This window comes from Octopus bimaculoides, chromosome 14 (genome assembly GCF_001194135.2).
Source record: "Octopus bimaculoides isolate UCB-OBI-ISO-001 chromosome 14, ASM119413v2, whole genome shotgun sequence".
Lineage (NCBI taxonomy): Eukaryota > Metazoa > Mollusca > Cephalopoda > Octopoda > Octopodidae > Octopus > Octopus bimaculoides.
In genome coordinates, this window is record NC_068994.1 from 21,139,535 (window position 1) to 21,153,740 (window position 14,206).

At 37.4% G+C, this 14,206-nt stretch overlaps 1 protein-coding gene across 1 annotated transcript in view; it reads left to right on the forward strand.

The window, feature by feature from the left end:
* Nucleotides 1-1,652: 1,652 nt before the first annotated feature.
* Nucleotides 1,653-14,206, forward strand: part of LOC106876129 (ATP-binding cassette sub-family B member 10, mitochondrial) — a 31,380-nt gene continuing 18,826 nt past the window's right edge. The window contains exons 1-5 of the mRNA XM_014924544.2: nucleotides 1,653-3,059; nucleotides 4,928-5,131; nucleotides 8,914-9,116; nucleotides 9,252-9,386; nucleotides 11,920-12,066. Coding sequence (XP_014780030.1) covers nucleotides 2,573-3,059; nucleotides 4,928-5,131; nucleotides 8,914-9,116; nucleotides 9,252-9,386; nucleotides 11,920-12,066 — 1,176 coding nt within the window. The 5' untranslated portion in view covers nucleotides 1,653-2,572. The remainder of the gene's footprint in view (nucleotides 3,060-4,927; nucleotides 5,132-8,913; nucleotides 9,117-9,251; nucleotides 9,387-11,919; nucleotides 12,067-14,206) is intronic.

Here is a 14,206-nt window from a genome sequence, read left to right on the forward strand (position 1 = left end):
GGGACGAGTAGCGTCCGGGCGGTCGACGGTAGAGAGATCCGTTGCAGGGGCAGCTCCAGTCTGGAGATAGCGTTACCAAGCGCGGCGCTGAGGCTACGGGTGATCGTGATCGACTATGTGATAGACGGGATTGATGTCGTGTTGGGGATGGACACCATCAACCGTCTTGGTGGCGTTAGAATTGCGGGAGATGAGGTCACGTTCGGAAGCGTGGGGGCATCGTGTGCCGTGAGTCGGGACCGCCAGGGAGAGCAGAGCCCCGTCGGGGACAGCGCCGCTTACACCATCGAAGACAAAGATTTTCAGGCGGCGTTTGATGGTCGGAGGTGGTTATTGTTAAGGTGGAATCAGTGGTCACCAGGTTGTTGTTGATGCGCAAGATGAAAGAAGAACAGTGATCAAAGTCATAAAGAAATATTTATTTACCATTACTTAATATAATACCATGCCTCGACAGGCAGGTGTGTGATATAATATAAGTGGAAGAGCATGCGAGATAAAGGAAGTTAACTTCTTGTATAGTTGGTGTTTGTGTTCTTATCATTGTATTGTAGTAACCTACAGATAGAGATGGAGTAAAGTTCTAGAGAAAAGAAAGTGAGCTAGTGAGAGTGAGAGTTGAAGGAAGTTGTGTTTCATAGTTTCTTTCTTGCTCTGGCTGTTTGTCTTTGGCCATGACTCTAGTTGTCTGTTCCCTAAATGTTGCTCTCACTAACTGATTTTGCCTTACCAAATTCTAGTATTTATAACTATCCAAAACTAGCTAGAAGGATAGACATATTGTTGAGAACAATAGATTTCGTTGGAGGTTTGTTATCTCTATTCCAGCTTTTGGTGGCCTAGAAGAGGGTAGAAGGGTCAAGTGGCAAAAACATCGTTCTGCTTAGCAAAGGCATCTGGCAAATGTAACTGCTGTCACTCACAGAAAAACTATTGTTTTACCGTGAGAAAAGTGCTGTTGAACTGTTAAGTGAAATTTGGTTATCGAGGATTGAATTCACGCTATGCCTGCATGAAACCACTACACACACACACACATACACACATATATATCAAATGGATGTCTTATAAAACTATTCCAGACATACAATAACAGCCATACCCACAATCCAACACACCTCCACCATCAGCTGCCCCACAGATATGTGTGTGTGTGTGTGTGTGTGTTTGTGTCTGTCTGTGTTTGTCCCCACCACCATCGCTTGGCAACCGATGTTGGTGTATTTACGTCCCCGTAACTTAGCGATTCGGCAAAAGAAAACGCTAGAATAAGTACTAGGCTTACAAAGAATAAGTCCTGAGGTCGATTTTTTTCGACTAAAGGCGGTGCTTCAGCATGGCCGCAGTCAAATGACTGAAAAATAAATGAATGAAAGAATATATATATATATATATATATATATATATATATATATATATATATATATATATGGTTTTTCTTTTTTTTTTTTAACGTGACACACTCAAGATCCACTAAATCATTACTGGCATATTTCATATGGAAAGTTGAAGAAAATTATTTTTAAAATTAAAAATTCCGGTAAAAGCAGAAACCTACGTTCAAGCATTTGCATGGTTTTGTTAAAACATTAAATTTTATTTTTAAAAATGCATGACTTATCCAAGTAACCCCTAAGAGCGCACCGTCGCACCGTGGTTGTCCGTTTGAGAACCCCTGCTTTACATCATAATTCTGTTCAATTAGGCTTGATCTGAAGCTTAACAACGATAGAACATAATGTTTTAAGGTAAATTAGCATGGAAAGGTTAATTCCGTTCTTGGTTATTGACTACGATTTGAAATCACAGGTATGAGGAGTAAAAACTTAAAGGAAATCGAACATTTTCCCGAACTCTGCTCTCCGGTACTTAACTATCGCTCTGAGGATTTATAATTCAAACACTCAACGAAACCATAGAAACTGAAGTCAACATTTGTTTCTATCTGAAAATCTCGATTAATCGTTGCTAAAAATCAACAAATACAGTTCCCTGTAGGCGAATTGTATGAAAAGGCAGGTACAATACTACAGAAGTTCATTTAGAGGTCTATGTGTTCTTGAAGGGCATGAAGCTTAATGTTAGTAAATTCCGAAATATTACCTAAATAGCCTGCTATCTATGGATTCTGATGATAAAAGGTGAGAAAGAAAAGAAAACGAACAAATTTCTTGAGAAAAATGTAGAAATATATAACCTAAGAAATGTATTTTATCGAAGGGCAAAGAGGAACGTTTATACCTAATATAATAAACAATATTCAAGCACAGCAAGAAAATGTCACAGGCTAAAGTTTAAGTGCGCTAGTTATGGCGATAAACTTGAACCCTTGGTACCTACATTTTTCTATAATAGCAAAGTAGTAGAATCTGAGGATATTCCTCTGAATATTTTCTATAATTGAATGTGCCTGGAAATATTTAAACAGGAATATTTCTCTTTTTAATACACCGGTTAATTTGACATGCTTTGATCACTAATTCGTTCCTGGGATTCAAATTCGTTCCTACAAAAGAAGAAACAAAAATCCCACTTTCCTGTATTTGGGGAAAATCATTCCATCAAAAATATAATGTTTTATGGATCGACAACTTTTCAACTTTGGCGATATGTTCCCAATTGTTCTTCGTCCTATGGAGTGAAGTCGGTTCATGAAGGGCAGAAATTATCAATGCACGTTAGCTTTCCAGGGAATTTGACGACTCGAATGTTTAAAACTAATCTCAGTTTAACCCGGAAAGCATTCACATTGGGTCCAGGTGGCATGGCATGTTTACTACCCGGACATCTACTGCGAAACAGTGCGACGTGTTTTGGCGTGGGTCGCCGCAACATTTTTCAACAGAATTATAAATTAAAGCAGTGGCCTCCATTAATAAAAAGCCTTAGTACACCTCCCCTGGTGCGAACTTTAGTACTTCGAGGTGGACGTAACAGATCATGTTCCACAGTTATCGACAAAAATACTTTTCAGCCCAAAAATTATGCTAAAGTACCACATAGATCGGACTTAAAAAGATTGCTGGGACTCGCGAAAGGAGAAAAATGGAAGATATTCGGTAAGGAAAACATTTTTAAAATCCAATTAAATTCCAAATCACATAGGATCTTATATATATTAAATATGATTTATCATAATTTTATCACTGTTATGATAGGACCTGCTTATAACACATTCATTTTTTCCGGAATTTAATTGTATTAGCTATTGATGTGATTTTAAAATTGCGATTTCAAAACAGCTAAACAAAACTTTTCATCTATAAGGGATTCTTCAGGCTATTACAGAATAAAACTTTAACCATCTAACACGCTCGGACTGTACCATCCACTAGGCTAGGTCATTGGAATAATCTCAATCTAATGCAGAATCTGTGGGAATCTCTGATGTTTATGAAGAAAATTTAAACGGTAAACGTAAAAATTTGTTTCAGTAAACTCTGAAGATCCACCTTTATGTTTCATGTCTAGCTAAAAACTCTGTAAAAGTGTCCTACACTAGGTTACTGTCAGCTGGCCATTTGATTACACCTCCTTCACAATCTAAGACATTTTCTGTTATTCAATTTAGATTTATTTGTTTGGCTACTAAATGTCCTCTAGTGGAAGAAAATGTCATCTGTCAAAATTTAGCCAATCAACTCAGTCAGGAAATATATCCAAAAGCAGGTAATGTTTCCATGGCAAATTCTAACTTACAGCACAGATTAATTGATTTTGTACCATTAAAATATCTATTAAAAAAATTTGTTTATATAAAATGTAGAATTGCTTGTTCTATCACAACTTTGTACTGATGTGATTCATGGTATAGCTTTTTTGAAATTGCATAATAGAGTTATTTTTTAAGGCCCATAAATTGTTTTAACTTTGAGTTTGTGGCATGCACTAATGATATCAGATGAGTGGAAGTGAGCAGTCAAGAGACATGAAGGGAAGCGAAAGGAGAAGTGACATCAAGTGAAGAAAAAGAAGACTTGAGTAGCCTCTTTTGGACTGAGGGTGTTGACTAAAATAGATATGTGGTAGGGGTTTCTGCATGTTGTAGCTTCAGGCCAGTGGTTGGGATAGTGAAGGTCTCTGAGTTGCTTAGCAAGTTCAAGTTGTCAAGTGAGGAGTTCCTTTCAAAGTCATTCCCAGAAATTAAAGTAAGACAATTTTTGTCCTTTATACTAAAAGCTCCTTTGGTTCCTTTCACTTTTGTCAACATTTGACACGGTAATGAAAGAAGGATTGGCAACGATGTTCTCAAGTTTTTTTCCAGCAAAAATGAGGTAGCCTGAATCAAAAGAACAAGATTTGTCACTAAATTGCAGGTTAAACAAGATGTGATAAGTCTCATGGCACTGTAACTGGAAGGAAGCAAGCTGAATATATATCTATGGAGTCAGAGCAGAAACTTGAGGAACAATTAAAAGATATGTACGTGGAAGATGTGTACAAGATATACAGCAAATAGCAAATAGCATGGTGAGAGGAGTGAAACTGGTGTTTGTGACTGGTTTCTGCAACTGTATCTTGATGAAGCTGCAGAGATGATAACAGTGGGCAACTTGATGAACAGAACAAGAGTACAGATGCAGAAAACACCCATGATGCTGTGACAATAGCAACAGTGGGATCCAGTAAAGTGGAGCAGCAAAGACTGGAGAAAGGAAGAAAGCAGACTTTCAAGTAATATTGCTTCAGACATTGAAGTATGCATATAGTCAGGAACTGTAAGAGCCAAAGCTCATAATCATCTCACATCAGCCTATGTTCTTCTCAATTCACTTACATGCATTGTTTTTTTTTTTTTTAACAAATTAACACAGTGAATCTAATAGACAGTCACCACACTCATCTCACACCATTTGTTGCATGTCCTCTACATTCACTGTTCATGTGTCGGTGTTGACTTCAAACAAATTTTTTCTTTTCTTTGTAGGAGCCATCACATTTCTATTAGTGTCCAGTACTGTGACAATGTCAGTGCCATTTTGTATTGGCAAGGTGGTAGACATCATAAACTCTGCCTACAAGGATGGAGATGTTATGAGTAAATTGAATGTGATGTGTCAATCTCTTATGGTTATCTTTTTGATTGGTGGCTTGGCCAATTGTGGACGTGTCTATTTAATACAAGTTTCAGGTATGTGTTTTGGCAAATAAAAATTCTTATATTTTTTCTTCTGAGGATGGAAGTAGTAAGATAGATGAAATTAATGGAATAGTGCAAAGGCTGACTCTACAATAAGAGTTTATTCAGTCTCCTCTACCACATCAATATCAACATTAATGAATTGCTAGAGTAAATAATTGTCTTTAATAAAGCAAATCATTTAAATGTGAAGTAAGATTTGTTTGTCATTTCTCAACTAACTAAAATGCAAGGATTACACACACACACACACACACACACACACACACACACACACAGAGGGTTGGCCAAAAGTCACGCACCAAAACCGTCGATGTTTATATTATTTTATCATCGTTATTATTTTTTAGACATTGCACAGTATTCAATATCATGATGTTGTTGATTGAAAATATTGTGTCTACTGGGGTTCATATTGTCTGTCAAGTCACAACAAGGACCCCAGACAGACTACTTTACACAATATGCATGCAGTTCCAAGTAATGCCGATTTTTGCAATATGCCTAGATTGTAGGGTATTTCTACTTTCCAGATGTTTTTTTTCACATTGGGTGGTATTGAACGCAATGCTCCAGTAACAATAGGGATAACCTTTATGTTTGACTCTCGTAGCTGCCACATCTTAGCGATCTCAATTATCAGGTCTCCATATTTATCAGTCTTTTCTCTGGCACTGCCATGTCGAATATTAGGCACTCTTGTTTGTCCCTCCTAAAGGTTACTATATCCAGCCTTCAGTGCTCTAACGCCTTATCTGCCTGGAAGTCAAAGTCCCAGAAGTCTTTTGCCTTCCCCTTTTCATCCATTACCTTTTCTGGTGTATGTTGATATCAAGCACCTGTTACTTCATGTCCATACTTCCAGCATAGTAGCCAGTGAAGGTTTTGGGCTATCTTGTCACATCTGTCCTTTATGCTTTCTGTACAAAACTTTCTCAAGCACTAACAATGTAAGTCATACTTTCGACCCTATTCCCACACATTCAGCAGAGGTTCGTTGCACTTGTGTGGTATATATCCCTTTTCACTGAGTTGGTATTCAATGCCTGATCCTGGGCAGCAAGGATTAGGCTTTCAGTATTTTTTTTTAGGTCACCCTTGCTGAGCCACCTCCATGATGCTTCCTGGTCTTTTAAGTTGTTAGTTTCATGGTGGAACTCACCATGTGATTCCATGCAGAGTAGGGTTTCTTCTCTTGTTGGCTGTTCATGATCAGAATTCATGAGCACTCTCAAGTCCATTTTTGGTAAATCCTTCTGCATTAGCAGCATACTGTAGCAAGTCTTATTTGCTGTTTACCAAATATTCTGCCATGTTACTTCTTTCACTGTTGATGCACTCCCATATGCTAATCAGCCCATGTTCACCTTTACCCTTCTTCATGTAGAGCCTGTGTACATTCACCTTAGGGTGGAGGACACCATACATTGTCATTGTCTTTTGGGTAGTGCGATTGAGTTGGTTAATCTCCGCTTGTGTCCATTTCAGGATGGATGCACTATAGTGGACTACAGCAACAGCCCATTTATTGATGGCAGTCACAAGGTTCCTTGAGTTGAGTTTTAATTTCAAGAGAAGTTTGAGGCACTTGAAATATGCAGTGATGACCTTGTCTTTCATTTCTCTGTGCAAGATATTGTCCAGTTCCAGGATCCCAAGGTACTTGTACCCATCATCATCCGGGTCTTCCATTTTCTCTCCATTTGGCAATTCTATGCCCCTACAATCTGTTCTTTTCTCCTACTTCAAAATGAGCACCACACACATCGAGATACCAAATTCCATCCCTATATCTTTGTTGCACATCTGCACAGTCTCAACCAGCCTCTCCATTGCAGGCTCTATTTTTGCAAACAGTTTTCAATCATCCATGAAGAGAAGGTGGTTGAGACAAGGCTCATTCTTTCTCAGCTCATAGTGCGCATTGACTTTGTGTAAGACTATAGAAAGTGGGATCACGGCTATAATGAATAACAAAGGTGAACAAGAGTCACCCCTGGAAGATACCTCTTTTGATTATTACCTTGGCTAAGTGCTAGTTGTTACAGAAAAGACATGTTTTCCAACTAGGCATGCTGTTCTTAATCAGTGCACACACATTCTCAACTATTCCACACATGTCGAGTGTTTCCAAAATCCACGAATGCAGCAACATGTAAGCCTTTTTGAAGTCTATCCAGGCCATGCACAAGTTTTTTTGGTACTGTTTACAGTTCTTCATTACAACCTTGTCTATCATAAGGTGGTCCTTGGATCCTTTTCAGCATCCCTTTTGTTCTGCTGGGAGTAGATTGTTTACTGCAAAGAACGTATATATTTTCCCTACGAGGATGCCTGTTAACACTTTCCATAGGAGGTTAGGACAAGCAATAGGTCGGTAATTACCAACCTCATTGCCTTTTGACTGATTTTTCATCAATGATGTTGTCTTTCCCTCTACAATCTACTCTGGAACTGCACTGCTCTGTAGGCAGTTGTCTAATTGCAATGCAATTTGCTTGTGTGTTGACCTAAACCACGTCTTGCTGCATTCGTGGATTTTGGAAACTCTCGACATGTGTGGAATAGTTGAGAATGTGTGTGCACTGATAAAGAACAGCATGCCTAGTTGGAAAACATGTCTTTTCTGTAACAACTAGCACTTAGCCAAGGTAATAATCAAAAGAAATATCTTCCAGGGGTGACTCTTGTTCACCTTTGACTTCTATCTGGTCCTGACACTTTCCAGTTCGGCAGTCTCTCAAATACCTGTGCAATTACATTTTCCGCTGTTATGCGCCAGTCGTGGAACCTCCAGGTGATGGAGTTCAGATCTCACAGAACGAATCCACTCAGCATCATGGTTGTGGGAAACATTATTATTATAGCAGCAAGCTGGCAGAATCGTTAGCCCACCAGGCGAAATGCTTGGTGGCATTTTGTCTGTCTTTATGTTCTGAGTTCAAATTTTGCCAAGGTCAACTTTGCTTTTCATCCTTTAGGGGTTGATAAAATAAGTACCAGTTGAGTACTGGAGTTGATGTAATCAACAATCCCCCTCCCCAAAATTTCAGGCCTTGTGCCTATAGTAGAAAGAATTATTATTATACATTTTGTTCATCGTGTACAAGTATACATGTATTCATCATATATGTGTGTGTATATATATATATATATATATACGCGTGTGTGTGTGTATATATATATATGTATATATCTTGGGCATAATATGGAAATTTTGAAATAGGAAATGAATATGGTATTAGACTACCAGCTCATAAATTTTGAGTTCGCATGCATTTCATTTGGGCTGTGCATTTCTGCATATTTCAAATCAATGAACTGTTAGGAATAAATACCAGATAGTCTGTAGATATTATCCAAATTAGTCCAGAACTCATTCTGAGAGAAGATTCATCTTTTGATTTCTTATTAATATGAACCTATGGACCAGAGATAAGCACAAGTGCTGAGGAGTTCTCATTTAGAGCATATTATCTAATACTGTATGTAATTTTTACCTTCAAATCTAGTTTCTTAATTTAAATGGCTTAGTATAAATGCCTTAAAGCCAGCTTCTGATTTTAATGGAATGATGAAGATATAGTGTGGAAGAGTGAAGATTATTGCATTTTTATACTTATTTTAGAATTTATTATTGTGCAGAATGCTGGTTTGTATGCATAGGAAAGTTGAATGTTGTTAAAGCAATAGGTATATACTGTGCAAATGTGTACAATACAGGTCTATGCTGATGCAGAATTATTGAGGAAGCTATTTACTGTACATTTCAGGACAGAATATTGTTCAACGGCTGCGAGAAAAGCTCTACTCTTCATTGCTGCGGCAAGAAATTGGATTTTTTGATAACACAAAAAGTGGAGAGCTTGTGAATCGCTTAGCCAATGATACTGCTCTCATTGGTCAATCTCTAACTGGGAATATTTCAGATGGTTTGCGATCCATCTGTCAGGCTGTTGGAGGCTTGGCTATGATGGTACGTATTTTATTTGATTTCAAAGACAACATTATATCAGTTGTTAGTTATGAGAATTGTTGTTGATAGGATTATTAAACCACATCGTCACAATGTTGTAGTGTTTATTACATACATAATAATTTCCTTTTACAGGTTTATGTTTCCCCTCAGCTGTCTCTAGCATCCATGCTGGTAGTGCCACCTATTGCCATGGTGGCAATTGTCTATGGTCGCTATGTAAAAAAAATTACGACTGATGTACAAACTTCACTGGCAAACAGCAGCAATGTAAGTAGAATACCAATGTTGCCTTATTAGTACACAGGGCATTTGTGGGGTGAAAAAACATGAGGAAAAGCAAATACATCAAATAGAAAAAACAATACATTCGTAGAAGACATAGTGTACACATGTCCAAGAAACAAGTCATTTAAAAAAAACTGCCTACGGTCCCAGTGACAATTTTAATATGGCCATAGAAGTGACTGCATACCACTTTCACTACAGCAGCCCCTGACAATTCCTTTACATTGTACTTTGCCACCCATACAGACAATAGTAGAGGAGATTCAAATCAGGAGAACTAGGAGGCCAAATGAAAGTTGGGAGTCACAAGATCACATGGTTCACTCGGGTCTTGCTGAACATGAATTGCTCTCTCCTCATCACATAGGACTTCTGCCCAATGTCCTTCTGCACTGCTTATCTGATAGTTGACTTCACCATCGTGAACAATGATTCTAATAGATGTACTCTGATGACACCTGATTACTGAGAATGTTTCTTGGTCATGGATATTCTTACCAGAGGCTTTCAACTCTTTCTCAAACTTCAACACAAAGAATCCAGCCGCATTCAGAAAACTGGCAGTTTCTGGGTTTCTGTGGTTGGTGGCTAGGGTCGCACACACGGTATACCTTTTTTTTATTTTCTATGCTAGATTGGAATTTGTTTTATTGCTCTTGTTGTTACTTTTGAAAGAGAAACGAAAATGTTAAAATTTAATGTATGCTGCCAATCCTTATGTTAGGTCATCTTCCATTTGTGGCATCCTAGATTTTGTTCACAAATGCCTTTTGCACCCTGTGTGTGTGTGTATTTATATTTATAAGAAGAGAGTGTGTGTATAAGTGTGTTACATTCCAATGGGCATCCAGTGCCCATTTTTCAACTGTTTATTAACATAAACCAGAATTAAATGCCAGTACTAGGTAGACATTCTCATTTAGAGCACAAAACCACTGATAAGTTATGACATTTTTACCTTCAGTTTAGTTCCTTAATTTTAAGTGCCTGACCATTTTCTTTTCTTAGACAGATGAAGTGGGGAAGGATATGGACAAGTAGTTAATAAACCATAAGGTCCCAGATTTGATCCCATTAATGACATCTTGTTTCAGTATTTTCAACCATAGCCTTGGGTCAACCCAAGCCTTATGAGTGAAACTGAGGAGATGAATACTCTGTTGGGGTCTGTTGGAATAACTGTACTTATAATTCAAAGAGTTGGCTTTCTCATACTTATTCTGCATGAAGACTATATCAAAGATACATGCGTCTGAAATTCTCAGCCACATATATGCTGATACACTGAATAAGTGGAATACTCATCAGAACTGAGAGAGAATCCATTTGTTTTATTTACTTATTTTTCAGTACATTTAAGTTTGGATTTCATGACAAACATAGTAAGGGCATTAAACCAAATATTTTACACTTGTACTATACCTCTAGCAAAAACACAACGGCGCATCGTATTCAGCTCATATGTAATCGATATCACATCAACTCACCAAAATGTGAGGGTTTGTTGGATGGATTGTAGATGTTGGGTCACCAGAATGTAATGGATGTTGGGGGTGTAGATGCAGTGGTGATTAGAATAAGTAATGAGAAATAGCAGTTAAATTGGCTTTTATTTTTGCTGTTACAATATACCCAACTACTTCAAGCTGTTAATATATGAAAATTGTTGTCCATTGTGTAGGTAACTGTGGTCATGATAGTTTAGTACTACATGGTCAAAGGGAAAGGAAAGTAGAAGAAACATGTTACCTGTGACAGTCATGAGTAAAAAGTGTAAGAGAAACAAGTGTTCTCTTTCTAACAGCATTGAGGACATAAGGCAAGGAAGTACCTCTGCCAAAATGCCAGGTAAAAAGAGGGAAAATTCTATTTAGTGTTCTGTATTTATAATAATTTCTTGCTAAAGTAGATCAGGAGAACAAAGGATTTTTCATTGGTTATCTAGGTTGAACGGAGTTTGACACAAGAAGGTCAGGAAGTTGACAGTTGACTCTCATAAATCTTCAAGTGCATTTCAAAAGAACAAAGGAAAGAAGCTAGCTGAAACATTTAGGCTGAGGTTTCAATTCCTGCTTGAGAGTCCAGGAACTAACTGGTTCACATAAATAGTTCTTTCATGGAGAGGCACAGTTTAAATCTGTAAGCAAGAGGGCATTGTACAAGTAACAACTGTTTTAACTAACAATGTTGAACAAAAATATGTTTTATGGATATGTCTCAACTACTTTACACTACAAAAAATTGCACACTATCTACTAGAATGAGTGTCTTCAAAGTTAAAATAGTATGCTGAAATTAGGTTCAATAAAAGCTACTCCTTCACTCCCAATGAAATAGTCACTTTTTGATCCATTTTTATTCTGAAGCAGTCACCATCTTAACAATTTATTGATAGAATTACATGAACTCATTCTTCCCCACCCAGAAAACTGAAACATTTATGATCATCATGTATGTATATATATATTTTTTATGTCTCCCTTATCTTTATCCTTTCTTTTATTTCTTATCTCAGGTGGCCAATGAGCGCTTCAATAATATGCGTACTGTACAGTCATTTGTGCAGGAAAATCTAGAGACTGATTTATACAATTGCAAATTAGAAAGTGTTTTATCACTCCTTAGGAGAGAGGCTCGAGCAAAAGCTTTATTCTTTGGTTTTGTGAGTATCCTTGTAAAACTTTCTTTGCCTTTTCATGGGTTGTTCTGTATCAGTATGCATTGGAAAATAGCAAGTGTATAGTGAAGAAATAAGCTCCCAGCAAGCCGTGTCTATTATATAGTTTCAGCTTTTAATTGTAGCCATTTCATTAATGTCTACCAATGCAATTTAGAAAGATTTTCTCTTCTCTCTAAAATATGTGTCTAGTCAAAAAAGAAACCAATATGTGTTCTGAATGTGGTGTCTGTTGATGTAGTACAGAAAGTTGATAGTAGATTAGATGCTTAAAAATTATAATTATCCAGTGCCTCTTATTTCTGAACTCAAATTAACTTTGTATTTCATCCCTCAGGTAATTGTCCATTCAATCTAAAAGCTTTTCCTAATATAGCTAAGAGATTCCTGATACTAATTTCCCTAGAACTCAGAGATATCATAAACTCTTTAATCACCATAATGTCAAGGTTAGCTACTCATGTTTAGATAACGTTGCATGCTATAACAGATGCAAATGCATACCTTCACAGACTTCACCCCACACACCAACATGTTACTGTTGAAATCCTACCAACAGTCAGAAATCCTGCCTCTCAAAAGCTGTGGCCTATAGAACTACACTCACTACACAGGCATGACAGCTGTTGACTTTAAGAGAAGACACATACACCCTTTCAGCTTGTAAATACAGAGAAGACCTCCACCTCCCTATCTGGAAACTCTGGGACCACAGAAACCATGGCAGTAAAACAAACACATGTGCTGAACTGACCACCAGAGACCTAAATACTCTCATCTAGAAGACATTTCAAACTTTTAAAAATTCTTTCTACTCATCTAATCTAAACATTTGATGATATGGACCTGTTGCCACAAAACTTTATGTAATGTGAAGCTGAGTGAAACTGTTATAACATACATGCAACCTCAATCAAATGCCTTGAGTACTACTTTCTGTATGTTCACTCAGATACATACATACTTACTTCACCCATTCTGCTCTTGAATTCTCTTGAATTATGATTTGAACTACTAGTAAGTACCTTCAGTAATTAAAGCGGATGGAACTTGTGGAAGAGGGAGACCCAGGAAGACATGAAATGAAGTATTGAAAGCTAATCTCAAGATTCTTGCGGAGGAGGTAACAAAGGACTGAGATATCTGGCAAATTGATGTACTCCAGGAGAGCTGTCGGCCACAGCAGATTTGATATCCTAAAACCACCTTGGTGATACTTGTCCACGAGGGACTCTGTCCCACCCTCACTTCTGTCCTTTCTGATTTATGATCCATAATTGTATCCTCCAATATATATATAAACTTCTCTGCCTGACAGTAGACACCGTAATTCATCCCCCTGAACCCCACCTTAATCCACCTAGTAGCAATAATACAACCCTTAGAAACTCTGAGGACTATGATGAATAAGAGGGGGCTGAGGGCTGATCCTTGGTGGACCCCTACTTCTACTCGGAATTCTTCACCATACTCATTTCCAATCCTAACTCTACTAACAGCATCTAAGTATAGGGTGTGTACAACCCTTATTAACCATTCTTCATGGTTACCAAGATAATCTACTACAATAATACTCTTGTGTTTATGAATGAGAAAGGAAGGGGTGATAGATGAATAATGAAGGAAGGGGTGATGTCATACTTGGTAGTGGGATGATGAAAATTGTACGCTGAAAAAATCAAAGAGCGTTTCAACTCTGTGAATATATGTATGTGTATGTAAAAGTGGGGTATGTGAATAAGTGTGTGTGTGCATGTGCGCACGCAATGGAAGTGGGATGGTTCATCTTTGTTCACTTAGTATTTGGGTTTATTGTTTGATTTGGTTGAATCTTGGTTGTTTTTTCTTTTGTTGGTCATTTATTTCTAGCATTTTGACAGAAAAAAGTCATTCTGAAATTGTTTTTTAACGTAAGCATACCCAAACACATCAAATGCTTAAACAGAGCATGTTTTACAGCCACATCATCCAAACCGACCAGGTGAAACCGAGCTTAGCTACTAGTATATATATATATATATATATATACACACACACATACATATATATACCTATATATATATATATATATATATACACACACACACACACACACACATATACCTATATATATATATATATATAT